General features: G+C 40.7%; 1 protein-coding gene across 2 annotated transcripts in view; it reads left to right on the forward strand.

Moving 5' to 3' along the window:
- The window catches only part of LOC137636603 (protein phosphatase 1 regulatory subunit 21-like), a 43,525-nt gene extending 16,904 nt beyond the window's left edge, over positions 1 to 26,621 (forward strand). The window contains exons 12-18 of one of the 2 annotated variants that reach the window (XM_068369003.1): positions 7,866 to 8,003; positions 9,424 to 9,618; positions 10,559 to 10,672; positions 20,814 to 20,951; positions 23,090 to 23,211; positions 25,111 to 25,216; positions 26,107 to 26,621. In XM_068369003.1, coding sequence (XP_068225104.1) covers positions 7,866 to 8,003; positions 9,424 to 9,618; positions 10,559 to 10,672; positions 20,814 to 20,951; positions 23,090 to 23,211; positions 25,111 to 25,216; positions 26,107 to 26,127 — 834 coding nt within the window. In that variant the 3' untranslated portion in view covers positions 26,128 to 26,621. The remainder of the gene's footprint in view (positions 1 to 7,865; positions 8,004 to 9,423; positions 9,619 to 10,558; positions 10,673 to 20,813; positions 20,952 to 23,089; positions 23,212 to 25,110; positions 25,217 to 26,106) is intronic. The other variant, XM_068369004.1, reaches the window with a different exon arrangement.
- Positions 26,622 to 27,412: the final 791 nt, after the last annotated feature.

Genomic DNA, 27,412 nt, shown 5'->3' on the forward strand with positions numbered 1-27,412 from the left:
ACGTTGCAGTAAGAGTAACCGTGTCTAGCGTTTTGTTCATTCTTTCTTAACTTAATGGTTTTGATCCTAATAAAGGAACTTTTCATTTTGGGAAATATTTCAGTTTTTTCCTTTAATAATAATATGTTTTAACGATATATATGATTGGGCTCTTCTCTCAGGTTCTAAGTCAAGAGAGAGAGAGAGAGAGAGAGAGAGATAGAGACGGAGGGAGAAAGAGGAGAATAAACGTTTCATTCAAGCCTGCCAGGCGTACGAGTAACGTCGTTATCGTTTTTGCTCTTCTCCCTAGTCTCTTTAGGGGAAGAAACTAAACGTTTCTAGAGTGATCTAGTGTTTAGTCTCTTTCCAGCCACTGAATTATCTTTCATTAGATTTTTCTGTTACATTGTAATTCTGTTTTCGCAATTACTAACTTTTGAGAAAGGATAGAATTGCGTGTTTCAGGTACAAACCACTTAAAGTTTCGAGTTCAGTGAAATAAGTGCAAACAGAAATCAAAGTGATAAGTGATTAGCGCAAAGTATGTCAGTGTTGTGCGTGAGGGTACTTCTGTGCGCGCCAGTCGTCCTCCCAGTCCGGGACCTCTTGCAAGCTCCCAAGACCAGGGGAGAAGCAATGTCGAAGGGCATAAGGGTTCAGCAGGCCTTGATCGGCGCACAGAAGTATCCTCGGTGGTTGTGGGCGTGTCTTACCGAGACCGTCACTCCCACCCGCAGACGATTGAGCCCTTATTTTGCTCGTCTGCAGAAGAGATTTAGGGGAGAAAATAAAGGCAGAGTAACGCTGGTCTCAGGTCTCAAGACCTCTTAAACGTAAAGTCCAGACCTATGCCAGACGTACGAAGTTAAGTTCAACAACCCGGATGACAGTCATTGGGTTAGCTCTGACTCTCCTCAGTCATCAGTTGAATGCACTCCGCCTAAGAGGAGTAAGGTTCTGCCGCAACAGATCTCTGCTGTTAAGGCTTTACCTCAGCAGACCTTAGTGTCTGCCGACCCCAAGTTGACTCTACTGCGGTCCATGCAGTCACAACTTTCGGTCTTGATGCGTGAGTGTCGGGCTGAGAGTGTTGCGCCTCCGCCTCCGCCTACACTCCCTCCGCCTACGCTCGCTCCGCCTGATCGCAGTACCACCTGCCAGGCGTACGATGTTGTGGACTCTACTACAGTCCATGCAAGCACAGCTTTCGGACTTGATGCGTGAATGTCGGGCTGAGAGTGTTGCGCCTCCGCCTCCGCCTACACTCCCTCCGCCCACGCTCGCTCCGCCTGATCGCAGTACCACCTGCCAGGCGTACGATGTTGAGCCACGTGCTGAGTTTGCTGTTCCCAGTGGTGTTCAGCCTCCGCCTTCCTTAAGGCAACCTTTACAATGGGATCAGGAGGATTATACCTCTCTTCCTCCGCCTCCACTTGCTGCTCCACCAGTGATGCAACACTCGGTTGAGGTACAACAACCTCTCCCGTCCATGAGTCAGTCTCCTCAGCTCTCGCTGCAGCGAGCTCAACCCTCCACAAGGCAAGCACCACAACACCTTAGCCTTGCGCCTCAGGAGCCTCAGCTTGCGAGACATTTACCTTGTTCTGCGCAGCCTCTTCCTCATCGCGCTCCGCTCACACCACAGGAACTGGAACTTGCTACTCCGCTTCCGCCAACCGCTCAGCAAGCGCAACCCTTGGGTTCAACCACTCATGCTAGGAGTCAGCCCCCTCCACCCATGCGCCTTCCTTCTGCTTGTCTTTTATTCAGCCTTTGCAGACTGAGCCTCAGGTGTTCCCTCAACAGAGTCTTGAAGAGGAAACCACAACTATTGTTGTTCCAGCTCGTTCTGACTCTGCTGTTCAGCATACCTTACCTCCATTTTCAAACCATATGATAATGGAGGTTATTTGTATTACTTACAAAATATATTTGTATTCCTTGCAATATATTTTTAACAAGATCGCAAATATGGCAAAAATATGAATCAGGAGTTATGAATGTAAGGTAAATATTATGTTGATATTAAAACCCCATGCAAGCATGCATAAAGCACTCTAGCACTGGTCATGGAATTTCTGAGAAATGTTAAACGCCATGCACACGCTCTGCTTTCCTTACAGCAGGCTCTGCTTACAGCAGGCTCTGCTTACTACATGCTCTGCATACAGCATGCTCTGCATACAGCATGCTCTGCATACAACATGCTCTGCATACAGCATGCTCTGCATTCAGCATGCTCTGCATACAACATGCTCTGCATACAGCATGCTCTGCATTCAGCATGCTCTGCATACAACATGCTCTACATACAGCATGCTCTGCATACAGCATACTCTGCATACATCATGCTCTGCATACCTTACCGCATGCTTCTCAGTCACACATCTTTGGTTGTTGCCAACTCACTAGACTGTCAAGCAGTTTCATAACGTGCCTTCTAGTATGCTGCTTTTGCACCAGTGAACCCTCACTGAGAGAACTTAGCTTTTCTAGGATATGGTCCCTGTAGATGAGAAAGTTCTTTTCTCCCTCCTTCTGATATTCCCTTGAGGACTCTGTCATTTGGAGGGAGCCTTTAGCTGCATAACCTCTTATGGACTTTTATTTAAGCATAACATGCTTCCAGGGAAGGTAATGGTTCCACTTCAGTCGCTAATCCCGTCTGTTACCACACCTGCTCCCATAGACCTTGAGCTGTGTTGCATGACATGCAGTCCAGGCTTAGTCCTTGTTAGAGGATTTTTTGTTTACGGAGTCAATGTGTCACGGGGAAGACGTTCAACAACCAACAGAAGTGACTTGTTGTGACGCAGTGCGGCAACCTCAGCAACCCGATAAGGAGTTGTCTGTACGACCCAGACAGTCTAGACAGATTCGGGTTGTCACTGTACTTCCTCGCTTGCCCATGATTGACAGTTCACAGACTGTGCAGCAGTATCATGATCTTGTGTCCGGCTCCGTCAGACGACTGGCTTTTAAGAGCTCCCACAAGTCGTCGCTGTCTGGAGATTTTCAAATGGACTATGGATCTGACCAAGGAACTGGGCCTCCTGGTCAATTTTGAGGAGTCTCAGCTCGTTCCATCCCAGACCATTGTGTCCTTGGGTATGGATCTTCAGAGTCGAGCTTTTCGGACTTTTCCGTCGGCCCCAAGGATCTTCCAAGCCCTAGAATGCATCCAGAGCATGCTGAGAAGGAACCGATGCTCAGTCAGGTAGTGGATGAGTCTAACAGGGACACTTTCATCGCTGGCCCTGTTCATCGTGTTAGGGAGACTCCACCTCCCCCCCCCTTCAGTATCATCTAGCTGCTCACTGGATAAAGGACATGACGCTAGAGACGGTCTCAGTTCCTGTTTCCGAAGAGAGGAGGTCTTCTCTCGCGTGGTGTAAGAACAGCTTTCTTCTCAAGGAAGTCTACCTTTGGCTGTTCAGAAACACGACCGCCGTCTCCTCTCGGACGCATCAGACACGGGCTGGGGTGCGACTTTGGACGGACAAGAATGCTCGGGAACATGGAATCAGGAGAAAAGGACACTTCACATCATTTGCAAGAAGTTGTTGGCGGTTATTCTGGCCTTGATAAACTTCAAGTCCCTCCAGCTTAACAAAGTGGTGGAGGTGGACTCTGACAACACCACAGCCCTGGCTTACATCTTCAAGCAGGGAGGGACTCTTTCGTGGAAGTTGTTCTAGATCGCAAGGGACCTACTCATCTGGTCTTAAGATCGAAAGCTAACTGGTAACGAGGTTCATTCAGGGCGGTATGAATGTCATGGCAGATCACCTCAGACGGAAGGGTCAGGTCATCCCCACAGAGTGGACCCTTCTCAAGAATGTTTGCAACAGACTTTGGGCCCTGTGGGGTCAGCCAACCATAGATCTGTTCACTACCTCGATAACCTAGAGACTCCTGTTGTATTGTTCTCCGATTCCAGACCCAGCAGCAGTTCACGTGGATGCTTTTCTGCTGGATTGGTTCCATCTCGACCTGTATGCATTCCCGCCGTTCAAGATTGTCAACAGGGTACTTCAGAAGTTCTCCTCTCACAAAGGGACACGGCTGACGTTGGTTGGCTCCGCTCTGGTCCGCGAGAGAATGGTTCTTTGAGGTACTGCAATGGCTGGTCGACATTCCCAGGACTCTTCCTCTAGGAGTGAACCTTCTAAGTCTACCTCACGTAAAGAAGGTACACCCAATCCTCCACGCTCTTCGTCTGACTGCCTTCAGACTTTCGAAAGACTCTCAAGAGCTAGGGGCTTTTCGAAGGAGGCAGCCAGAGCGATTGCCAAAGCAAGGAGAACATCCACTCTCAGAATCTATCAGTCTCAAGGGGAAGTCTTCCGTAGCTGGTACAAGACCAATGCAGTTTCCTCAACCAGTACCACTGTAACCCAGATTGCTGACTTCCTGTTATATCTAAGGAAAGTAAGATCCCTTTCAGCTCCTACGATCAAGGGTTACAGAAGTATGTTGGCAGCGGTTTTCCGCCACAGAGGCTTGGATCTTTCCACCAACAAAGATCTACAGGACCTCCCTAGGTCTTTTGAGACCTCAAAGGAACGTCGGTTGTCCACTCCAGGCTGGAATCTAGACGTGGTCCTAAGGTTCCTTATGTCATCAAGATTTGAACCTCTCCAATCAGCCTCTTTTTAGGACCTCACATTAAAAACTCTTTTCCTCGTGTGCTTGACAACAGCTAAAAGAGTAAGTGAGATCCACGCCTTCAGCAGGATCATTGTTTTCACATCTGAAACGGCTACATGTTCCTTGCAGCTCGGTTTTTGCTAAACGAGCTTCCTTCACGTCCTTGGCCTAAGTCGTTCGAGATCCCAAGCCTGTCCAACTTGGTGGGGAATGATCTGAAGAGAGTACTTTGCCCAGTTAGAGCTCTTAGGTACTATCTAAAAAGGTCTTAACCTTTACAAGGACAATCAGAAGCCTTATAGTGTGCTATCAAGAAACCTTCTTTTCCAAGTTCTAAGAACTCAGTTTCTTACTATTCAGGCTTCTGATTAGAGAAACAAATTCTCATCTGAAGGAAGAAGACCTTGCTTTGCTGAAGGTAAGGACACATGAAGTGGGAGCTGTGGCTACTTCAGTGGCCTTCAAACAGAACCATTCTCTGCAGAGTGTTATGGATGCAACCTATTGGAGAAGCAGTTCAGTGTTCGCATCATTCTATCTCAAAGATGTCCAGTCTCTTTACGAGTACTGCTACACCCTGGGACCATTCGTAGCAACGAATGCAGTAGTAGGCGAGGGCTCAGCCACTACATTCCCATAATCCCATAACCTTTTAACCTTCCTCTTGAATACTTTTTATGGGTTGTACGGTCGGCTAAGAAGCCTTCCACATTCTTGTTGATTTGGCGGGTGGTCAATTCTTTCTTGAGAAGCGCCGAGGTTAAAGGTTGTGATGAGGTCCTTTAGTATGGGTTGCAGCCCTGTATACTTTAGCACCTTTTGAGTTGATTCAGCCTCCCAAGAGGAACGCTGCGCTCAGTAAGGAAGACGATCTTATTAAAGGCAGAGTAACGGTTCAAGTCGACTTCCTTACCAGGTACTTATTATTTCATTGTTATTGTGGATAACTGATTATATGAAATACGGGATACTTAGCTATCCTTTAGTCTTGTACACTGGTTTTTCACCCACCCCCCTGGGTGTGAATCAGCTACATGATTATCGGGTAAGTTTAATATTGAAAAATGTTATTTTTATTAGTAAAATAAATTTTTGAATATACTTACCCGATAATCATGATTTAATCGACCCTCCCTTCCTCCCCATAGAGAACCAGTGGACCGAGGAATAATTGAGGAGGTGTCAACAAGAAGTACTTGAGTACCTGGCCACAGGTGGCGCTGGTAAATACACCCCCTTCTAGTATTGTGATAGCTGGCGTATCCCTCCATAGAATTCTGTCGGGCAACGGAGTTGACAGCTACATGATTATCGGGTAAGTATATTCAAAAATTTATTTTACTAATAAAAATAACATTTTTTAAGTAAAGTTTGCATATTTAATAACTGGAACAATAAAGGTTATTTGTTGCTACACAAAAATATAAACGCTTGTTCTTTAATGGGAGTATGTTTTCTGCTTCGCTGGATCTCGGCTGCTAGATATTATAGAGGGGTGTTGGTACTTTTTGGAAGGAAAGCCTTTGTTTTCAGTTGCTGAAAAATAGACGCATTCCTAGTGCCGTCAACTGGCTGTTTTCCTTTTTTTCTAGTTTATGGCTAGCACCTCATTATGTGCTAGGGAATTTATGGAAGACAGAAGGTTTTGCAATTTTCCTGATACAGTACCCGGTAACTGTAGCTTACAGACAGCTTCTATGTAATCTAACAGTACACTGTTTGTTTTTGTGTAACAGCATTTCTGTTGTCGTTTATTCCCTCGCTAGTGCAGACTAGTGATGATGATGTTATTGTAACTGCAGACTGAAATATCGCTACACACAGTCAATGGGGAACAAGAGCTTCAAGTTATTCCTTCACCTCTGACGCACCTTTGTCTCTTAGCGCCGACAGCAGATTCACACATTCGTTGGACCTAGAGCATACTGCTAATCAAAAGAAAGGGCTCTGCCCTGCTTTTCCCCTAACTGGAAGTTTAGTACTTCAAAACCAATCGATAGGAGCTATCTATACGTGACTCTTAGTTTCTCTCCCTTTGGGAGAGACATTGTTCCCTGATCGACGCGAGTTCACTACTTGTGCGCCACCTCATCTTTTCATGATAGTGCAACCCTATGGGACTTCGCCTGTTTGTGATTCCCTTCTTTCATGGGAGTGCCATCTCACCTGTTCGTGTGCTACCATGTGCTTGCTCGCTCTTAAGGAAGCCCCACCACATCTGATTTCACGCTCCTAAGGGAGCGCTGCCTTACATACTTGCGATCGCATCCCACCTCATCTGTTCATACTGGTGCATTCTCTTATTGGACTTGAAGCATTCACATCCTTGCGCTTCCCCCGAAGAGGGCATGCACCTGTATAGTCGAGTTCAGGCACACTCATTAATAAAATATAAAGCATCCACTTGCTTGCAAGCACTTGTCTATTTTCTTACAAGTATTCTCATTCATTGGGTTTAAAGTATTTAAATGCTCGCACCCACCTATCTATACACGTGCAAGAATGCTCACCTCCTGGCCCTCGATCTAATTGCCAGTACTACTCCTCTTGTGTGCTTCCCCCACTCATCGGATTGATATCACAATAGTACCACCCAAGAAATAATACAATTCAATTGTGGAGGCTGCATTATATCCACAAAAGTTGAAACTATTGTAACCCAAGAACTTACTGATCTTAATCAACCAGGTTGATGCAACCTGGTTCCATTGCATGGATGAAAGGCATAATATCATTAATGTGGTTGTAATAATCAACTCAAACTTTTGCTGTAATTTAAAAGACTAATTAAGAGTCGCCAATTAAATAAATTATGCATTCTAAACAGCGTCATGAATCCTAAAGATAGATCTCTCTCAGAACATGTCCCCGAACTCATTAGGATTTTAGACATTTTTTTAACTTTATAATCTAAGAATATTATACAAATATCTCTTTCAGCAGCATTTAATAATTCTTTATGTTTAAAATTTTATTCTTTTCTGAAAAGAAACTTTAAATTTTTTATCTTCCTCTTAAGGCTGACAGTTTGGTTTGTATACTTTTAGATGTCTACATAATTCTTTTTGTTCAATTCTATTCTTTTCAGAAGTTAAACTTAAATTTTTTATCTTGGTTTGTATACCTTTAGATGTCTGCATAATTCTTTTAGTTTAGTTCTATTCTTTTCAGCAATTAAACTTAAATTTTTTATCTTTCTTTTAAGGCTAACAATTTGGTCCGTTTACTTTCAGATGTCCACAACATTCCGAGAACAAGTTGTCCCCTCGTGGAATCGCGGAGGGTCGACACCAAGCACGCCATCGTCTCCCTATCCTAGCATGCCGTACGGATTAAGCAAGTCTCCTAGCAATTCAAATTCGGTGACGCAGGTACGTACCCTGTATTACATTTTCTACGACGCTGACGCATTTATACTTATCAATTTAATTTTTTCTTTTATATAACTAATGTTGATGATTAATATCTAGCAGCATTTGGAGAAGAAAATATGGAATTAATTATAATTAAAACAAGTGAGTTTGGTTAAAAGTATAAGGTGAGATAGGAGCTATGTTCCAAGACATCGAGGAAAGGGTTAAAATTCAACGATAGAGTCACAGAATTCCGTGAAGGTGTTTGTGATTACATTATAGGAGGGTAAGATGGAATGTGGAATGTACTTCATCTTCTTCTTCCCCTCCGTTATCCTTACTTTAAGCGGTCGGTTATCTCATGGGCCCTCTCCGATGCCTCCTATCAAAGGCATCCTCTTCCACCAAACTTCTCTCCATATCATCCTTCACCTTATCGTGCCATCTAATTCTCTACCTTGCTCTTGACCTTCTCCCCCTAACAGGTTCCTCCCAAGCCCTCCTCACTCCCTCCCCACCATCCATCCTTAACACTTGCCCACTGATCATTTCAAATTCTATAAATATTCCTGATCATCTTCCTTTGCATATTCATATTTTGAGTGCATGTATATTGTATGGTTGGTTGGTAACACAAGGCTACCTTTCCTTTTTCCATAAGATTACCCTATATTTCATTTTTAAAGCATTTCAATTTAACTCATTGTTGACGATTTATGTTCTGCTTGATGTTACAGGTGGTTTAGATGCAATCTTATAGAATTAAGGTATGTTTTAAGCTCAAAGATAGGTAGGAGGCAAGTTCTTAAAATGTATCCCTATTCAATGCATTTGTTGAAGACAGACGTGAAGTTTTTCCCAGTGTGTATTTCAAGGAATAGCTACAGGCTGTATTAAGCAGCATGCGCTTCTAGTACACAACGAGTACGAGTATATGAAGCATTGTTTATCATACAAAGGGACCTTCTCTTAGTGCTGCATATGGAAAACTAACTTGACAGCTGTCAATAATCACTCTAATTACTTACTCAAGTTTGCCTTTTCCCAATAACAGTATTGGTCCATTAATACTAAAAGCACATAGAAAATAATCAGCATACTGTATATTTTGATAAATTGACGCAGTTCCGGTAGGCCCGGCTGCTGCCTCCGATGCCTTAGATAACCGCGGAGGTAGCAGCAGTAGGGGATTCAGCATTATGAAGCTTCATCTGTGGTGGATAATGTGGGAGGGTGGGCTGTGACACCCTAGCAGTACCAGCTGAACTCGGTTGAGTCCCTTGTTAGGCTGGGAGGAACGTAGAGAGTAGAGGTCCCCTTTTTGTTTTTGTTTCTTTGTTGATGTCGGCTACCCCCCAAAATTGGGGGAAGTGCCTTGGTATATGTATGTATGTATGTACTTCTATACTTGAGACCTTTTCCCTCGTTTCCAATTCAGGACGAGAGCCACCAGGTTCTGTACGACGGCACGCTCTCCAGCCCCATAAACGATTCCAACTTTGGCGACGCGGAGACGTCCCTCAAGAAGCAGTTGGCCGTGACATCCTCCAAGCTCAGCCAGTTAGAGGCCGAAAGAGAACACTGGAGGTTGGAGCACCAGTTGCTGCAGTGTAAACTTCAAAAGGTAACAAAGGTAAGGTTTATTGATTGGTCTTTGCCACGTTAGCACTTGTTTTGGTGGCCTATTGGAAACGTCCCTGTCTGGCATTCTGGGAGATTGAGTCCCGCTCAAGCTCAGTAGTTTCTTGTAGGGTCTGCAACCTCACTATCCTATAAGGATGGGGAATATTAGGGAGCCTACAGATCTACATGCTGAGTCATCAGCAGCCATTGCCTGGTCCTCCATGGTCCTAGCTTGGATGAAAAGGGGGCTTGGGCACTGATCATATGTATATATGGTCTGTCTCTAGGTCATTGTCACCATCCCTTGCCTCTGTCATTCATGAGGGGCCTTTAAACTTTTAATTGCAATCCAGATATAGTCTTGAGCATATTCACAATTTTGTGCTGTGTGTATTGGTATATTTCAGGGGTATTCCTCATGCATTACATTTCCAGATCTTGTTTGTATAAAGCTATGAGGTTCAAAAAGTACTTTAAAAAATACCTATCTTGCATCGAGCTTAAAAACTATTCAACGTACAAAAGTTGTGTTAATAGAACTGGGACTACATGTCTCAAATTAGATAAATTGTTGGAAAGAAGTTGCTCTCCTCTTGTTATTGTAAGTTTTTACTGTATTTAGAAATAATTTTCATTTTAAATTCTAGTACAGTAAACTATGATTGGCTGACTTTTATGATATAAAATAAACTAGAAGTATGTAAGTCCTCAAGGATATGATATTTCGATGATGAATCCATTTTAAAAAATAGAGACCTTTATCTTACACTTAGATTTGGGGTATATTTATATCAGAATAGTTAAGCCTCAAAGGTACTCTTAATTCATAATATTTATGTGTTATAATAAAAATAAAATACTATTCTTAATACAATACAAAAATAATTTGAGCAAGACAGACTTCTGTACTGTTTGGAAATAATTGAAATATAATTTTTGTATATTCCCAGAGGGTCAAACAGCTTGAGCAGCAGCTGAAAGGAGACACGGCATCTTCGGAGGGGGACACGGACCAAACGCACGCAAGGGAGCATTCCGCCTCAGTCATATCAAACACATCTTACGTAAGTAAAGTCTCTTAGGTGGTGTGACCTTTGGGGAACGAGGATAATCCTCCGGTTCAGAAAACTTAATTTTTCAATATTAAACTTAGCCGGTGATCATATAAGCTGCAACTCTGTTGCTCGACAGAAAAACCTACGGTCAAAATACGCCAGCGATCGCTATGCAGGTGGGGGTGTACATCAACAGCGCCATCTGTCGAGCAGGTACTTAGTACTCCAAGTAAACAAAGAACCAATTTTCTCTCTGTCGGGCTACCGGCAAGACCTACTAATACGCTGTTACTAACTGGATTTGTTTTCACAACTATTTGGTGAAGTACACTATTCTAGTATTGAGCTTTCGCTATGCAGGGGTTTTATCTTCATCTCAAAACTTGAACTCGTTTTGGATAGATTTAATTATGGTGACAAAGAGAGTATGGACTCTCTTTCACTTTTAAATGGCCGACCCTTCCCTTAGACGGAAGTGTGTTTAGGTTTTTAGTAATTTTGCTTAACACGTTAAAGATCTATATATTTTATATCTCTCCGCCTTTATTAGGCCTCTTCGATTAACTTTCCATTTATTATAAACATATAAAAAATAAATTTTTATGTTTTGTTTCTATGCGACCTTTCCTGATAGTAGGCGGTCCTAACTTGAAACCGAAGTTAATCAACGTTGAGCCCGTTATATCGTATTTAGCCTTTAAAGAATTTAAAACTTTTTAAATTTAATGTTTTACGAAAGAATTTCTTTGATAGTCTTCGTACTGTTTTCAAAGATGAACTAACGTTTAGTTTTTTAGACTACGCAGTTGTTGACGTTCAGGACGTTCAACATGCGCTCTATCGTTACGATAGAGAGAGAGTGTATCACGGTTTCACTTTGCAGTAAGAGTAAATCGATTCTGACGTTTCGTTCATTCTTTCTTAGCTTAAATGTTTTAAATTCCAAATTAAAGGAACTTTTTATTTGGAAAACCTTTCAGTTTTTTCCTTTAGTCAAATAACATGTTTTTTTGACGATATATAATTGGGCTCTTCTCTTAGGTGCGAAATCAAGAGAGAAAGAGAGAGAGAGATAGAGACGGAGGGAGAGAGAGGAGAAAAAACGTTCCGTTCAAGCGGGTAACGTTGTTCTCGCGTTACTCTCCTCCCTAGTCGCTGTACGGGGAAGAAGGTAAAACGTTTCTAGGGTTTTATTCTTGTTCCCAGGCTATGTGCGGTGAGAGATTGTAAACGTAGTTTATTTGAACTAGTGTTTAGTCTCTTTCCCAGCCACTGAATTCTTTATCTTTATATATGTTTTCTGTTTTTTGCTAGTATTAATGAGCTGCATTATACAGTGAACCCTCGTTTATCGCGGTAGATAGGTTCCAGACCCGGCCGCGATAGGTGAAAATCCGCGAAGTAATGACACCATATTTACCTATTTATTTAACATGTATATTCAGACTTTTAAAACCTTCCCTTGTACGTAGTACTGTTAACAAACTACCCTTTAATGTACAGAACACTTAATGCATGTACTACAGTACCCTAAACTAAAACAGGCACAAATATTAAAGGCGATTTTATATCATGCGTTTCCTAAACACGCCGAAAAGCACGATAAAAAATGGCAACCAATGTTTTTTTTACGTTTATCTCTGATCATAATGAAGAAACAAACGCATTTACACATCTGTGTATAGCTTAGTTTTTGCATCGATTATATTGATTATTCAGTACAGTATGTTGATTTTGTTATTACCAATGTTTTACTTAATTCTTCTTAGGACTTCCAAATGAAATGTTTTTCTTTATGACGCCGCCTGAAACGACGGCATAATAAAGTACGTTCAGTAAACAAACGAAGGCATTTAACACGCATGATGAAAGTGATAAATAATGATACAGTATTACAGTAAAAGCTTTTAGAAAATATGTTATTACAAATATTATTTACCGTATCTATATAAAATCATACATTCGTAGCAAAGCAGGAAAACAGTTTGCGAGAGAGAGAGAGAGAGAGAGAGAGAGAGAGAGAGAGAGAGAGAGAGAGAGAGAGAGAGAGTTGTTTTACGTACGTAAATGTAAATTTTAAACAAGAAAAATAGCCCCATTTCATATAAAATAGGTTATTACAAATATTTTACTTTATCATATTACAGTAGTCTGTATAATACTGTAAAGTTCAGTACAGTATGTTGTTGTTATTGTCGTGGCGATGAAATTATCACGAAACAAAAACACGGCATTCATTACAACAGCTGATTCATCTCTCTCTCTCTCTCTCTCTCTCTCTCTCTCTCTCTCTCTCTCTCTCTCTCTCTCTCTCTCTCTCTCTCTCTCTCTTTCTCTCTCTCTCTCTCTCTTTTCGTGTTATATAATACAGTACTTACATATAGATGAAGAAACTAAAATTAGTTTTCTTAGTGTCAATTAAATACGAAATGAAAAAATTATGCCGAGTTTACATCCATTTCAATCGTTGCTAAAAATACGGCATCCGATTTCATCAGCAAACCACTATTTTTTGGGAAACATCATTTTATTCTAGAAAACTGCTACTCTTTAAATAGTTAATTGCACATTAAGAAAGCATGTACTTTTGTTTTTAAATTTCGAGTGTGTTTTAAAAATTGAGTATTGTTGACTTCTTTTTGTTTTACTTTTGGCTGTGATTAGATCAACTGACATCTAGCTGCCGCTCCTGAGTGTACGAATACACTAACAAAGTATCGTTTATACCATTTCTTAACTTATTCAAACCGTCTACAGTATACAGTTGATATTACATAAGCACCAATGTGTTATAACCTATAAAATTTTTTTGTTTATTACATTTAAAACAACACATACAAACACACACACTCTCACTCTCTCTCTCTCTCTCTCTCTCTCTCTCTCTCTCTCTCTCTCTCTCTCTCTCTCTCTCTCTCTCTCTCTCTCTCTCTCTTTGGGCTACTTTTCACTACCTCCTTACCTCTCTCTAACAAATGATATCTTTGTTGCTCCTCAAAGTTTCATTTATATTGAAAATCAATCATGATTCAATTTTCCTTACTTTCTCCTATCTCGCACCATTGGTCACATCGCGGTATTTTTGAAATTTCCGGAAAATCCGCGATATATGTATATACATGCGTTATGAAAAAAATCCGCGAAGTGGTGAATCCGCGATGGTCGAACCGCGAAGTAGCGAGGGTTCACTGTACGACTGTTTTCGCAATTACTACCTTTTAATGAAGGGTAGAATTGCGTGTTTCAGGTAGAAATCAGTAAAAGTTTCGATTTCAGTGAAATAAGTGCAAAACAGAAAATCGAAGTGATAAAGTGATATGCGCAGTGTTACAGTGTTGCGTCCGAGGGTTCGTCTGTTCGTGCCTGTCGTTCACCTAGTCCGGGACCTCTTGCAAGCTCCCAAGCCCAGGGGAGAAGTAATGTCGAACGACTTATGGGTTCGTCAGGCCTTGATCAACGAACAGACGTTTCCCTCCGTGGTTTCGGGCGTATCTACCCAAGATCGCCCCACCCACACAAAGACGAGAGAGCCCATTTATTTCTCGTCTGCGGAAGAGGTTTCTCGTAAGAAACCATGGACCAAGGTCTCGCAGCTTATTAAGCGCAAGTCGGTGCCTTCCGCGCAAGTCCAACGGCCCAGTTGTAGCCACTGGGTCAGTTCGGACTCGCTGCAGTCTTCCGACGACTGCTCACCTCCTAAGAGAGGCAAAGCGGTACCGCATCAGGCAGTCACACTGTCTGTTGCCGCACCTGCTCCTGTAGACCCTAAGTGGTCTTTGCTGCAGACCATGCAGTCTCAGTTAACGTCATTGATGCGGGACTTTCGTGCGGAGAAGGTTGACACTGCACCAACCTCTAGCCTACAACCAACACGGTTGTGCGTCCTGTGGACGCTGAGGCAACCTTCTGCCGCACTCCAGCTGAGAGTCCCACCACACATGCGTTCCAGTGTACCCTGCCAGCCGCATGTTGACGTTCAGTAACGCACGGAACCTTCCGTTGACGTTCGCGAGGTACAACAACAGTCTAAGTTGTTTTGTTTTGACGCGGTGCGTCAACCTCCGCATTCTAGAGTTGTTTTGACTGCTCAGTATAGACAGTCAAAGCAGTCTCGAGTGAACACTGTATGTCCTCACGCACCTGTTGTGGTTGACAGTTCAGTTGTTGACAGTTCACAGACTGTCAAGCAGTTACATGACGTTGCCTTCTGGTCTGCTACTAATGCACTTGTGCTGTATGTCCTCACGCACCTGTTGTGGTTGACAGTTCAGTTATTGACAGTTCACAGACTGTCAAGCAGTTACAGGACGTTGCCTTCTGGTCTGCTACTAATGCACCAGTGAGAGACTCACTGAGATAACCTAGCTTTTATCGGACAAGGTTCCTGTAGATGAGAAAGTGCTGTTCTTCCTCCTACTGATATTCCCTTGAGGACTCTGTCATTTGGAGAGGAGTCTTAAGCTGCTTAGCCTCCTATGGACTTTAATTAAATCATGATGATTTTTTAAGGATCTTCGTCCGGATCTTGTAACTGCTGCTCCTCGTTCGCCTAAACGTCAGAACTTACACTAGGCCTAGCTACTTCGAAGCCGTTGTTTTTAAGCTAGTGCTCTCTCGTTCTCCTAGAGAGCGTTACGTTGGCTAGGCGACTGGTTTTTGCACTAGGAGGAGTTTTAGGGATACAGCCTTTGATTTCCCTTCTTTTAAACTGGCTTATAGAGCGAGAGTCTGATAGGACAAGAGAGAAGTTCTCGGCTTGGGAGTTCATGCCTCTGCCCAGATAGACTTCTCAATTCTGGTAGACTCGCCCTGGCGCCTAGCCAGGAGACGCTCCAAGTTGTTTTCAGGTCAACTTCTCAACTTTTGTCGAGCCTTTGAAGTTTTGCTGTACTATTATGTCACACATAACAAGGCTTTCAGGGATGGTAAATGGTTCCGCCTCAGTCGCTAACCCCGTCTGTTGCCACACCTGCTCCCGTAGACCCTAAATGGGCTTTGCTGCAAGACATGCAGTCCAAGCTTGCGTCCTTGATAGAGGACTTAAATGCGGAGAAGAACCTTCTGGCCAACAACCTTCCAACCGGTTGGTTGTGCGCCCTGTTGACGCAGAGGTAACCTACTCGCGTCTGCCAGTTGAGGTGGTTCCTCCTTCTGGCCAACAACCTTCCAACCGGTCGGTTGTGCGCCCTGTTGACGCTGAGGTAACCTACTCGCGTCTGCCAGTTGAGGTGGTTCCTCCACCGATGCGACCCAGTGTGGGTTGCCAGTCGCACGTTGACGTTAAGCGACGCTCGGAGGTGGTTGTTGACGTTCAGGACGTTCAACAACCAGCAGAGGTGACTTGTTGTGACGCAGTGCGTCAACCTCAGCAACCCGGTAGGGTGTTGACTGCACAACCCAGACAGTCTAGACAGTTTCGGGTTGACGTTGTACTTCCTCGCGCACCCATGGTTGTTGACAGTTCACAGACTGTGCAGCAGTACCATGATATTGCGTCCGGCTCCGTCACGCATCCACCAGTGCGACCGGATTCAGCGAGTCAGACGTTGCCGTTTCCCCATCAGTTTCGGATGAGGAACCCTCTGATGAGGACGTTGCTGAACAAGACGATCAGCCCCCAGCCCTGCTATCCATCCAGAAGATGCTGAAGAAGGAACGCTGCCCAGTCAGGCTGTGGATGAGTCTGGTAGGGACACTGTCATCCGTGGATCAATTTGTGTCACTAGGAAGACTACACCTCCGTCCTCTTCTATACCATCTAGCTTTTCACTGGAAAAAGGACAAGACGCTAGAAGCGGTCTCGATCCCGGTTTCCGGAAAGTTAAAGTCTTGTCTGACTTGGTGAAAGGACTATATCAACCTTAGAGAGGGTCTTCCCCTGACTGTTCAGACTCCCAACCACGTTCTCTTCTCGGACGCATCGGACGTAGGCTGGGGTGCGACATTAGACGGTAGGGAATGCTCGGGATTATGGAACTCGAGTCAAAGGACAATGCATTTCAACTGCAAGGAGCTACTGGCAGTACGTCTGACCTGGAAAAGCTTCAGGTCTCTCCTTCAAGGCAAAGTGGTGGAGGTGAACTCGGACAACACCACGGCTTTGGCGTACATCTCCAAGCAAGGAGGGACCTACCCTCTGACATTGTACGAGATCGCAAGGGACCTCCTCACCTGGTCAAAAGGTCTAGACATATCACTAGTAACGAGGTTCATCCAAGGCAACTTGAATGTCATGGCAGATTGTCTCATTCGGAAGGGACAAATAATTCCAACAGAATGGACCCTCCACAAGGATGTATGCAAGAGACTTTGGGCCACCTGGGGCCAGCCAACCATAGATCTCTTCGCAACCTCGATGACCAAGAGGCTCCCAATATTTTGCTCACCAATCCCGGACCCAGCAGCAGTTCATATAGATGCCTTTCTACTAGATTGGACACATCTAGATCTATATGCATTCCCTCCGTTCAAGATTGTCAACAAGGTACTGCAGAAGTTCGCCTCTCACGAAGGGACAAGGTTGACGCTAGTTGCTTCCCTCTGGCCCGCGAGAGAATGGCTCACCGAGGTACTTCGATGGCTAGTAGACGTTCCCAGAACACTTCCCCTAAGGGTGGACCTTCTACGTCAGCCACGCGTAAAGAAGGTACACCAAGGCCTCCACGCTCTTCGTCTGACTGCCTTCAGACTATCGAAAGACTCTCGAGAGCTAGAGTCTTTTCGAAGGAGGCAGCCAGAGCGATTGCTAGAGCAAGGAGAACATCCACCCTTAGAGTCTACCAATCGAAGTGGGAAATCTTCCGAAACTGGTGCAAGTCAGTATCCGTATCCTCGACCAGTACCTCTGTAACTCAAATAGCTGACTTTCTCTTATATCTGAGGAAAGAACGATCTCTTTCAGCTCCCACTATCAAGGGTTACAGAAGCATGTTGGCATCAGTCTTCCGTCACAGGGGCTTAGATCTTTCCAACAATAAAGATCTACAGAACCTCCTTAAGTCTTTTGAGACCACGAAGGAGCGTCGTTTGGTTACACCTGGTTGGAATTTAGACGTGGTACTAAGATTCCTTATGTCAGACAGGTTCGAACCGCTACAATCAGCCTCCCTGAAAGATATCACCTTAAAGACTCTTTTCCTGATATGCTTAGCCACAGCTAAAAGAGTCAGTGAGATTCATGCCTTCAGCAAGAACATCGGATTCTCATTCGAAACGGCTACATGTTCTACAACTTGGTTTTCTAGCCAAACACGAGCTGCCTTCTCGGCCTTGACCAATATCGTTCGATATTCCAAACTTATCGTATGGTTGGAAATGAACTAGAAAGAGTCTTATGTACTGTAAGAGCTCTTAAGTTCTATTTAAAAACCTTTACGAGGCCCGTCTGAAGCTTTATGGTGTTCAGTTAAGAATCCATCTTTGCCTATGTCAAAGAATGCTTTATCCTATTTAACAGACTGTTAATACGAGAATCTCATTCCCATCTGAATGAGGAAGACCAAGCTTTGCTGAAGGTAAGGACACACGAAGTTAGAGCTGTCGCAACTTCCGTGGCCTTTAAACAAAATAGATCTCTGCAAAGTATAATCGACGCAACCTATTGGAAATGCAAATCAGTGTTCGCGTCTTTTTTATCTTAAGAATGTCCAGTCTCTTTACGAGAACTGCTACACTCTGGGACCATTCGTAGCAACGAGTGCAGTAGTGGGTGAGGGCTCAACCACTACAATTCCCTAATTCCATAACCTTTTTAATCTTTCTCTTGAAATGTTTTATTATTGTTTTTGGGTTGTCCGGAAGGCTAAGAAGCCTTTCGCATCCTACTTGATTTGGCGGGTGGTCAAAGTCATTTCTTGAGAAGCGCCTAGATTAGAGGTTTTGATGAGGTCCTGTTGTATGGGTTGCAACCCTTGATACTTCAGATCCTAGGGGTCGCTCAGCATGCTAAGAGGATCGCGAGGCTCCGTAAGGAAGACGTACTTAAAAAGGCAGAGTAATTGTTCAAGTCGACTTCCTTACCAGGTACTTATTTATTTTATGTTTGTTATTTTGAATAACTGCTAAAATGAAATACAGTGAACCCTCGCTACTTCGCGGTTCGACCATCGCGGATTCACCACTTCGCGGATTTTTTCCATAACCCATATATATACAGTAATATATATATATATATATATATATATATATATATATATATGTATGCATGTATTTAAGTATATATGTAGGTATGTATATGTGTATACATATAAATATATATATATACACACACACACACACACACACACACATATATATATATATATATATATATATATATATATATATATATATATATATATATATATATATATATATATCTAAAATAGGAAGATGTGATGTAGTTCTAAGGGAAAAGTATGGGAAATATGTCTGGGTAATAAGCTAAGCTCTACCTCCAGTTTGTTTCTACATTATGATCAGAGATAAATGTAAACAAAACATTGGTTGCCATTTTTTATCGTGCTTTTTAGCATGTTTAGGAAATGCATGATATAAAATCACCTTTAATATTTGTGCCTCTTTTAGTTTAGGGTACTGTAGTACATGCATTAAGTGTTCTGTACATTAAAGGGTAGTTTGTTAACAGTACTACGTACAAGGGAAGGTTTTAAAAGTCTGAATATACATGTTGAATAAATAGGTAAATATGGTGTCACTACTTCGCGGATTTTCACCTATCGCGGCCGCGACTGGAACCTATCTACCGCGATAAACGAGGGTTCACTGTACAAAATACTTAGCTCATAATAATGTAAACATGTAATGCTGGTCTCTACCCACCCCCCTGGGTGTGAATCAGCTTATATGATCACCGGCTAAGTTTAATATTGAAAAATTTTATTTTTATTAATAAAATAAATTTTTGAATATACTTACCCGGTGATCATATATTAAAGGACCCTCCCTTCCTCCCCAATAGAGACCCAGTGGACCGAGGAGAAAATTGGTTCTTTGTTTACTTGGAGTACTAAGTACCTGCTCGACAGATGGCGCTGTTGATGTACACCCCCACCTGCATAGCGATCGCTGGCGTATTTTGACCGTAGGTTTTTCTGTCGAGCAACAGAGTTGCAGCTTATATGATCACCGGGTAAGTATATTCAAAAATTTATTTTATTAATAAAAATAAAATTTTTGGTAGCTATGTCCGAGATACAAACCCAAATCCAACTGAAATAATAAATCTGAGATAATGTATCGAGAGTGCATAATGAAATACAGTACTGTAATAAAACAATATTGTATAATTTGATGCAGTAAGCAAGAGAACTTTTGCAATATGAAACTGGACTACATGTTGACTTTTGCAAGCTGAAAATCTTAACCCTTTTACCCCGCCATAAGGTTAAATTTCGAGCACATTTTACTATATATTTTTTTCAAAGTGCTCTAACAGCTTTAATTTTTTTGTCGTAGAGAGGTCAGGTTGGTCTTATTCTTTTGGAAAATGCCTGAAGTTTTTCTCAAAGTTATCAAAAATATGCAAAAACATGTAAATAACAGTGTTTTGCAAGAACGTACCGGTACGTCCTTTTGGGGGTGAAAGGGTTAAGCTTGCCTACACTAGGCCAAAATTTAACAAAATTCAACTTACATACGGCTTTTTGGAACGTATTAAGTTTGTAAGTCAAGTTGAGGACTTTCTGTACATCAAACTCCTCAACACATATGCTGTACCGTTCAAGCCTGTCTTGCATTAGCATGTACTTCTTGAATATGTAGGCCCTTTCGTTCCAATCCTTTTTGTGCTCCATCTGTCCTAGACTTAAAACGTTTTAAGTTTTCCTTGCTCTCCCCTTTCAAATTATAGTCTCTTATTAATTATTAATTGTATTTTTTATATATATTCAGCTTAATGCACTCTAGTTTTTATAGGAAAGTATACTAGTGTCTGTGTCAAGTGTAGTAGTTTTACATTGTTTAATTGCTCTTAATCATTTTTCATTTTGTAACAAGATTTACAAATAGAAGTTTTCAAATTCAGTAGAACAGTCTTTCCATGTTCTTTATAAAGACGTGAGGATCCCTCCACTACGTAATTCGCTCTGTATAGAAGATTGTGATTTATTATCCATTCACTTGATTCTTACATTTTTGAATTTTATTTCAGGTTGGGGAAGTTCAGAGCTCCGAAGGTGTACCAGACGAGAGGGAGAAAGATATACGCAACCACTTCACGAGTCGCTGCTCGCACCTTTATATGCAATTGACCTCGGCTTTAAGTCAGGCGTCTCTCTATCAGAACGAAGTACGTAAATTTTTTTTTTTTTGTCGGTGATGTTTTCTTTTAGTTTTATTCCAGCTGTGATCAAAATTTCGGCTGATCTCTCTCATTCAATTGAATTTCTGGAACTCCAGAAGTTAAATTTTTGGTATACAGTGAACCCTCGTTTATCGCGGTAGATAGGTTCCAGACCCGGCCGCGATAGGTGAAAATCCGCGAAGTAGTGACAGCATATTTACCTATTTATTTAACATGTATATTCAGACTTTTAAAACCTTCCCTTGTACGTAGTACTGTTAACAAACTACCCTTTAATGTACAGAACACTTAATGCTTGTACTAACGTACCCTAAACTAAAACAGGCACAAATATTAAGGGCGACTTTATATCATGCGTTTCCTAAACACGCCAAAAAGCACGATAAAAAATGGCAACCAATGTTTTGTTTACGTTTATCTCTGATTATAATGAAGAAACAAACGCATTTACACATCTGTGTATAGGTTAGTTTCTGCATTATATTGATTATTCAGTACAGTATGTTGATTTGGTTATTACTAATGTTTTACTTAATTTTTCTTAGGACTTCCAAATGAAATATTTTTCTTTATGACGCCGCCTGAAACGACGGCGTCATAAAGTACGCTCGGTAAACAAACTAAGGAATTTAACGCGCATGATGAAAGTGATAAATAATGATATTACAGTAACAGCTTTAATAAAATTTGTTATTACAAATATTATTTACCGTATCTATATAAAATCATACATACGTAGCAAAGCAGGAAAACAATCTACGAGAGAGAGAGAGAGAGAGAGAGAGAGAGAGAGAGAGAGAGAGAGAGAGAGAGAGAGAGAGTTGTTTTACATACGTAAATGTAAATTTAAAAAAAAAAAAAATAGCCCCATTTCATATAAAATAGATTACAAATATTTTACTTTATCATATTACAGTAGTCTGTATAATACTGTAAAGTTCAATACAGTATGTTGTTGTTAAAGTCGTGGCGACGAAATTCTCACGAAACAAAAACACGCCATTTGAGTACAACAGCTGATTCTCTCTCTCTCTCTCTCTCTCTCTCTCTCTCTCTCTCTCTCTCTCTCTCTCTCTCTCTCTCTCCGTGTTATACAATACTTACATTTAGATGAAGAAACTAAAATTAGTTTTCTTAGTGTCAATTAAATACGAAATGAAATAATTAGGCCGAGTCTACATTCATTTTAATCATAGCTAAAAATACGGCATCCGATTTCATCAGCAAACCACTATTTTTTGGGAAATATCATTTTATTCTAGAAAATTGCCACTCTTTAAATAGTTAATTGCACATTAAGAAAGCGTGTACTTTTGTTTTTAAATTTCGGGTTTGTTTTAAAAATCGAGTATTGTTGACTTCTTTTTTTTTTTTTACTTTTGGCTGTGATTAGATCAGCTGTCATCTAGCTGCCGCTCTTGAGTGTGTACGAATACACTAACAAAGTATCATTTATACCATTTCTTAACTTATTCAAACCGTCTACAGTATACAGTTGATATTACATAAGCACCAATGTGTTATAACCTATCAAATTTTTTTGTTTATTACATTTAAACCCCCCTCTATCTCTCTCTCTCTCTCTCTCTCTCTACCTCTACCTCTCTCTCTCTCTGTGGGCTACTTTTCACTACCTCCCATTCCTTACCTTTCTCTATCTCTCTAACAAATGATATCTTTGTTGCTCCTCAAAGTTTCATTTATACTGAAAATCAATCACGATTCAATTTTCCTTACTTTCTCCAATCTCGCACCATCGGTCACATCGCGGTATTTTCGATATTTCTGGAAAATCCGCGATATATGTATATATATGGGTTATGAAAAAAATCCGCGAAGTGGTGAATCCGCGATGGTTGAACCGCGAAGTAGCGAGGGTTCACTGCACTGTACTGTATATAAATTTCTGTAATTAAATAAGGGTTGGTGTTTTGTCGGTGATGTTTTCTTGAAGTTTTATTCCAGCTGTGATCAAAATTTTCAGCTTATCTCTCATCATTCAAGTGAATTGCTGGAACTCCAGAAGTTAAATTTTTGGTACAAATAAATTTCTGTGATTAAATAAAGATTTTCATAGGATAAATGATGGCATTTATGATATTACAAGCATCATTCTTTTTCAGTGTGAATCTTTAATGAAGCGATTAGTTGTAAGCGAAGAAAACCAAACTTCCACGGAGGTGGAAGTCGACAAACAGCGAGAAAATGTCAGTCATTTGAAGGAGACTCTACAGACTACATCCAGGTCAGTTATATTTTTCCCCAAAATTGTTTAAAAATATATACTAATTTATTATTACAAATACAGTTTTTATATATACTTACACCTTTGTAAGTCCCTGAAGAAGAATGTTTATTCAGCTTGGTGGGTCTTGTGCGACACCTCATATTGCCCTATATTTTTAACCCTTTTACCCCCAAAGGACGTACTGGTACGTTTCACAAAAGCCATCCCTTTACCCCCATGGACGTACCGGTACGTCCTTGCAAAAAAGGCTATTTAAATTTTTTTTTTGCATATTTTTGATAGTTTTTTGAGAAAATTCTGGCATTTTCCAAGAGAATAAGACCAACCTGACCTCTCTATGACAAAAATTAAGGCTGTTAGAGCAATTTCTAAAAAATATACTGCAAAATGAGCGTGAAAAAAAAAAATAACCCCCTGGGGGTTAAGGGTTGGAAATTTCCAAATAGCCTGGGGGTAAAAGGGTTAATCATCCATCATGATTCCCATTTTCATGCTATAGGTATATATGCTGTGAACTTCTGGAGAACCAGAAATTCTGCACGCCAGATGTACAGTACTGTAGTTTGAAGGTTCCATAGAACATGTTGCATTTAGTTCATCATCATTGTAATCCCCTAACCACTTTTTCCACTGCATTTTTGAAGCCTGTGCAGCCTGGAGAATATGTCTCGTTACCTGCTGTTCTTTCCGATGCAATGTATGTCACAAGTTTTAATATCAGACCTGAAAACTTGTGGTATTTTGTCTTGAGTCCCTTTCTCAAAAGGGTAGTTGTGTGTGTGTGTGTGTGTGTAGATTGCCTTACCTTATGTAAGACACGGGCTCTTGCCGCTGGGCAGCCTGTAAAATAGTTGTGGCCTAATTGGTAACAGTTCTGCTTGGTGTTTGCCAAACGGTGGTTCGAGTCCCACTCAGACTTGTTAGTGCCTTAAGTGCCTGCAACCTTACCATCCATGTGAGCTATGATTTTGGGGGCTTGGGGGAGCCTATAGGTCTATCTACTGAGTCAGTAGCAGCCACTGCCTGGCTCTCCATGGTTGTAACTTGGATAAAGAGGAGCCTTAGGGGCTGATTATATATATATGTATGGTCAGTCTCCAGGCCATTGTTACTGTCCCTTACCTCTGCTATTCATGAGAGGCTTTTAAACCTTTAAATAATCATTCTGGGATTTTATGATTAACAGCATCATGCAAACAGTCAGTGCTTTTGTGTATCATAAATACATTTTTCATACAAATCCATAAAGTTTTAGTACACTTTCAGATTTAGAATTACTGTAGTGTCAAGAGTATGGTTCCAGTGGGGTCTTTTTAGAGGCTGAGCATTTGTAGGCGAGCTCTCTCCTTGGCAAGACTGATTTCTTAGTACAGAAAAAATGCATTCAGTAATTAACCCTTTTACCCCCAGGCTATTTGGAACTTTCCAACCTTTAACCCCCAGGCTATTTGGAACTTTCTAACCCTTAACCCCCAGGCGTTTTTTTTTTTTCAAGCACATTTTGCCATATATATTTTTCAAATTGCTCTAACAGCCTTAATTTTTGTCATAGAGAGGTCAGGTTGGTCTCATTCTTTTGGAAAATGCCTGAAGTTTCTCATAAAGTTATCAAAAATAGGCAAAAAAAATATAAATAGCAGTTTTTTGCAAGGATTTACCACTACGTCCATGGGGGTAAAGGGATGAGTTTTGTGAAACGTACCAGTACGTCCTTTGAGGGTAAAAGGGTTATCAGGTTCCGGTTCGTGTGGTAAATAAATTTCATGTAGAACCCTCACATTTCACGTACAGATAACCTTTTAGTTTTAGTAATTTTTCATGCCTCTTTTAATAATAAATTCTAATGCTGTACACTTTCCATATCCTCTGCTTACATTTCTTGCCCTCTAATTCCAGAAATTACGAAGAACAGATCTCTACCATGTCTGACCATTTAGCAGATTTGAATGAGAGAATAGCAAACCAGACAGAATATATTGAACAACTCAAATATGAGATTAAGGTAAAGTATTTCATTTCCCTTGAATTATATTTTAATTGTTTTATTCATGTAAAATAGAGTAGTTAAGTGCCCCCTTTTTTTTTAACCTCCCAAAGACTAGTGTCGCAGATGTGTGGGTCAGTTTCAAGGTATCTTTTTCATAATATGTGATCAACATAATGCTTTAATGATTTATCTAAAATTCAGGAATAGTGTCCTTCAAAATAATATTTAGCTATATCCAAAATTCAGGAATAGGGTCCTTCAAAATAATATTTAGCTATTCAAAATTCCTGCAAATATTTTCAATGAATCTTTGTATACTTTGAGAGCTGAGAAATGGGAGGAAGAGTAAGTTAGAGAGAATATGCCTTAATAGTTTCTGGAAGAGAATAATTTCTTGATTCCAATTGGTATTTGGGATAAAATATAAGACATGATGAATTGATAGAGTACAGGTGAGTCCAGAATACTAATACGTGTATCAAAACTGAAAAGATACCGTACAATACTTGAATTACTTATTGTAACAAGAAGTGATTGTTGAACTAACTTTCCATTATGGAAATCAAATGTAGATATTTGTAAATGAAAGTAAGAAGGTTGAAGTTGTATAGATGATAATGCATAGTAGAAAAATACTGATACGTGTACCAAAACTGAAAAGATACCGTACAATACTTGAATTACTTATAGTAACAATGGGACGACAGGAAGAGATTGTTGAACCAACTTTCCATTATGGAAATCAAATGTAGATATTTGTAAATGAAAGTACGGAGGTTTAAGTTGTATAGATGATAATACATCATAGAAATGTTAGCTATAGGAACAGAGTCGATAAGTTTTGAGATGGGCCTCCATCTAATTGAATTTTAACCAAACCAATCTCTCTCTCTCTTTCTTTCCAGACTAGAAAAGGCAAGAAGTAAGAAGCCAAGCTTGAAAAGATCATCCTATGATTTATTGTCGTGGTCCATTGAAAGCTTAGTTATTTTTGTATGCAGAGTGAAAATGGATTGATGTAAAAAATCAAATGATTTATGATTAAGTAATACTTTTGTTTCATCTAAAAACTGACCAAAGGTTGAGACGTTTGCTGGTGCATTGTATACTAGTTTGTGATAATTATGATAATAAATGCTGTTTCTAAGATATAATTTACGATACTCAGAGAGGACAGATATGCAGATCTGATATAGTAGATAGAATTGTATAACCCAGTTATCGTTTTCTTTTTTTTCTTTATAGAGGCTTAGAAGTAAGTGATTGTCATTATTCAAAACAAAATCAATTCCTGTATGTATTGTAATATAGTCTTTTTCATCTGTATAAGTGCCGATTGTAGGGAATTTCAAAAGCTTTAAATTTTTTATTAATATTTTGAAATTCAGTTGCATTCCATTAAAAGTTTATTCATACGTCAGGTGGCGTTTTTATCGTCCTTCGTCCTGATTCTTATCGATGGTGATATGTCATATTCTATTCACTGGTATCTCGACTAAAAGAGTTTAAAAGACATTTGAACCCAAATTATTTGGACCTACCAATAGAGTTTAAAGACATATTTGGACCTACCAAAAGAGTTTAAAGACATATTAGGACCTACCAAAAGAGTTTAAAGACATATTTAGACCTACTAAAAGAGTTTAAAGACATATTTGGACCTACCTAAAGAGTTTAAAGACATATTTGGACCTACCTAAAGAGTTTAAAGACATATTTGGACCTACCAAAAGAGTTTAGACATATTTGGACCTACCTAAAGAGTTTAAAGACATATTTGGACCTACCAAAAGAGTTTAAAGACATATTTGGATCTCCCAAGAGAGTTTAAAGACATATTTGGACCTACCAAAAGAGTTTAAAGACATATTTGGACCTACCAAAAGAGTTTAAAGACATATTTGGACCTACCAAAAGAGTTTAAAGACATATTTGGACCTACCAAAAGAGTTTAAAGACATATTTGGACCTACCAAAAGAGTTTAAAGACATATTTGGACCTACCAAAAGAGTTTAAAGACATATTTGGACCTACCAAAAAGTTAAGACATATTTAGATCTAGCAAGAGTTAACAGACATATCTGGATCCATCAAAAGAGTTTTAAGAATTATTTGGACCTACCAAAAGAGTTAACAGACATATTTAGATCCAGCAAAAGAGTTAACAGACATGTTTAGATCCAGCAAAAGAATTAACAGACATGTTTAGA

Source organism: Palaemon carinicauda, unplaced genomic scaffold (genome assembly GCF_036898095.1).
Source record: "Palaemon carinicauda isolate YSFRI2023 unplaced genomic scaffold, ASM3689809v2 scaffold34, whole genome shotgun sequence".
In the NCBI taxonomy this organism is placed as follows: Eukaryota; Metazoa; Arthropoda; class Malacostraca; order Decapoda; family Palaemonidae; genus Palaemon; species Palaemon carinicauda.